This window comes from Apium graveolens, chromosome 10 (assembly GCF_009905375.1).
Source record: "Apium graveolens cultivar Ventura chromosome 10, ASM990537v1, whole genome shotgun sequence".
Classification (NCBI taxonomy): domain Eukaryota; kingdom Viridiplantae; phylum Streptophyta; class Magnoliopsida; order Apiales; family Apiaceae; genus Apium; species Apium graveolens.
In genome coordinates, this window is record NC_133656.1 from 129,118,996 (window position 1) to 129,122,476 (window position 3,481).

The window sequence follows — 3,481 nt, forward strand, 5'->3', positions numbered from 1 at the left end:
AGACATCGATGATAACTCCCCCAATATTTACATCCAACAGTGATCAAATTGACACTGCTAGTTACTCGAGTTTTGTCAACTCGAGTACCTCCAACGATAACAGTCCACCACCCAAAAAGTTTTGTTCTCTCAATGAAATCTATGAGCATATAACCGCAATCGAGCTGGAAGAAGAACTCATTCTGATGGGTATTGATGAACCAATTTATTTCGAATAGGCCATAAAGGATGATGTCTGAAAGGATGTCATGGACAAAGAGATCGACTATATAGAAAGAAATAACACTTGGGAACTCACAACGCTGCCTAATTGGACACAAACCCATCGATCTTAAATGGATTTTTAAACTTAAAAGGGATCAACACAGTGAAGTCACATAACATAAGGCTCGTCTCATGGGTAAGGGTTATGTGCAACGTCATAGGGTAGACTATGAAGAAGTCTTTGCTCCTGTGACACGTTTGTAAACTGTTCGTTTTCTCCTCGCACTAGCAGCGAAGAATTCCTGGGAAGTCCATCATCTAGATGTCAAATCAGATTTCCTTAATGGTGTTATACATGAAGAGATTTATGTGTCTTAACCAAAAGGATATGTGGAGAAAGGCCAGGAACACAAGGTGTATAAATTAATCAAAGCTCTATACATTTTACGTCAAGCCCCATGGGCTTGGTATGCTCGTCTTAATTAGTACTTGTTTAAGTTGGGATTTGTTAAGTACCCATACGAACATGTTGTTTATACTAAGCGCGATAGCACTGATTCCTTGATTGTTGGGGTGTACGTCGATGATTTGATTATCACTGGTACAAGCTTATCACACATTGTCAAATTCAAGGGGGAGATGAGAGCTGAATTTGACATGTCCGACCTTGGGAAATTGTCTTACTATCTAGGTTTGGAAGTCACTCAAGGCAATCATAGTATCGAGATTAGACAATCTTCTTATGCCCAGAAGGTACTCGAGAAGGCTAGAATGCGAGAATGTCATGCTGTAAAGTATCATATGGAATTAAAACTTTAGCTTCATGTGGACACTACAGGTGAACCTGTAAACTCTACATATTACAAGAGCTTGGTAGGAAGTCTACGCTGCTTAGTACACACATGACCAGATATCGCCTATGCGGTAAAAATGATTAGTCAATACATAGAAAGGCCTACAAACCTTCACTTAGATGCAGTCAAACATATTTGTCGGTATGTTAAAGGAATATTACATTATGGATTGGTGTACTCAAAGGAACATGGAAACTACATCCTGTCTAGATTTTTCGATAGTAATCTAGCTGGCAACATGGACGATCGGAAAAGCACGGGAGAAATGGCTTTTTATCTTGATGAAAATCTGATCAATTGGGTCTCTCAAAAACAACGTTGTGTCGCTCTTTCAAGCTGTGAAGCAGAGTTTATGGCAGCTACGGCCGCTGCGTGTCAAGTAAGCGGGCTTCAGCGAATTCTGAGCCACATCATGGATATTAAATCTGGGCTAGTCACACTGTATATCGATAACTGTTCTGCAGTTGATCTAGCGAAAAATCCGATGTTCCATGGAAGAAGTAAACATATTTATTTGTGATATCACTTTATACGTGGTTGTGTCGAGCAAGGTTTGATCGTGATCAAGCATGTTAATATAGGCGAGCAGCGAGCAGACATATTGACAAAAGCATTAGCAGCTGCAAAATTTGAGAAGATGAGAATGTTGCTTGGAGTTCAGGAACTTGGAAATGTTTAGATTAAGGGGGAGTATGTTAGAAATAATATTAATCTAAACAGGTTTTATTTAGTTGTTTCTTTTTATTATTAATAAACTAATGTGTTATTATAAATGTTATACTGCAGACTTAGTCTGGGGTAGTTACATGTATTCAGGAAACTAAAATTAGTCAGGTCTTCCTGGTTTTTTAGAGTTCAGTTGGCATTAGGTTATTAAGTATCTGTTTGCATAAGTTGTAATCAATACAGTTGTACGCTTTCCATATCAAAGTAATATAGCTAGTTCTGTTTTCTCTTTTTGAATATAACAGTATTATACTAAAATATTTTTTTGAAAACAATAAAGTTTTAGAGATGTCTTTATATTGAAAGTGATACATATTTATTAATTAAAATATGTTGACATGTCAAAGAAATTTTTGTTCACACTTGATTTGCAAATGAAGGTGGAAAAGTTCTTAAAGTCGGTCATTGAAAAATGACTCGTGGTTATGGAATTTGAGATATGGCCATCTTGGATTTATGACCTGAAATTATTATCGAAGTCAAAGATGGTGAATGGTTTGCAAAAAATCAACAAACCAAAAAAATTATGTGAAGCTTTTTTCAAGGGAAAGCAACACATACGAATTTTTCCGGTTAGAAAATATTGGAGATCTATGGAGCAATTAGAGATATTTCACACGGATTTTGCTGGTCCATTTGATGCTACATTTCTCGGCGATAAGATGTTAATTCTGCTGAAATTTGAGACTCATATGTCATACTAGGGAGTCTCTTTAATGGTACACGAGAAGATGATTATGAAGAGGAGAAATTACAGTTAGTCATCTCACTCAATCAAAAAGTGGGGAGAGCAGTGCGTATAGCAGCACTAGTGCATCTAATTCTGATAGCAGCAGTAGAGGCCCAAAACATTTAGCTTGGTCAATGAAATATATGATAAAACTCAAGAAGTGGAGGTAGAAAATTAAGTTTTATTGTTATCAACTGTTGACGACTCTACAAATTATGAAGAAGCAGCAACAGTGGAAGCATGGGAATTGGCTTTGAAGACTGAGATAGACTCTATTGAGAAAAACAACGCATGGAAATTGGAAGAGCTACTGAAAGGGCAAATAGAAGTGGGTTTACAAAATGAAACGAGATTCATACGGTAAAATTGTCAAGTATAAATCAAACCTTGTTGCTAAGCCTTATGTTCAACAACATGGCATCAATTTTGATGAGGTCTGCGCGCCTGTAACATATATCAAAATAATAAGGCTGGATAGAAAGGGTTTGTCAAGAAAGACATAAAGCACTTGCTATATAAATTAATAAAATCACTTTATGACTTACGATCGACCCCTCATTCTTAGTACTCGAGGTTGAGCAAGTATTTTAAGATCTTGGGATTTGGAAAATGCTTGTATGAACATGCCGTATACACCAAACATTAAGGACAAGAAAAATTAATAATTGGAATTTACGTAGACGACTTTTTAATCACAGGTACGAGCACATTAGTCATTAACAGAGTTTGGTTGGATTATTTAGTACAAGAGTTGGCATTGTTAGTAGGTTCACCGAATGTCCCATGGTATTACATTAAAATGCCATTAAAGAATACTACGTTGAATAAAAGGAACCCTAGATATTGGTTTAGTCTATCCTAGAGGAGATGGAAATTATTTACTATCTGGTTATTCGGGACATTGACCTAGCGGGGAATATTAAGGACATGAGGAGTATCAGTGGTATGGTTTTTTACTTGGATGAGA

At 36.6% G+C, this 3,481-nt stretch overlaps 1 protein-coding gene across 1 annotated transcript; it reads left to right on the top strand.

The window, feature by feature from the left end:
* The first annotated feature begins 1,134 nt into the window (after nucleotides 1-1,134).
* On the top strand, nucleotides 1,135-1,737 carry LOC141690992 (secreted RxLR effector protein 161-like). The gene is made up of 2 exons (XM_074495742.1): nucleotides 1,135-1,558; nucleotides 1,640-1,737. The coding sequence occupies exons 1-2, from the start codon at nucleotides 1,135-1,137 to the stop codon at nucleotides 1,735-1,737; spliced, it is 522 nt and encodes a 173-aa protein (XP_074351843.1).
* The last annotated feature ends 1,744 nt before the right edge of the window (nucleotides 1,738-3,481 follow it).

Bases quoted from the DNA above. Each gene is read 5' to 3' on its own strand.
- LOC141690992 (XM_074495742.1), top strand. From the start codon at position 1,135: ATGATTAGTCAATACATAGAAAGGCCTACAAACCTTCACTTAGATGCA. The intron at 1,559-1,639 runs GTAAACATATTT...ATGTTAATATAG, and splicing joins TCCGATGTTCCATGGAAGAA to GCGAGCAGCGAGCAGACATA.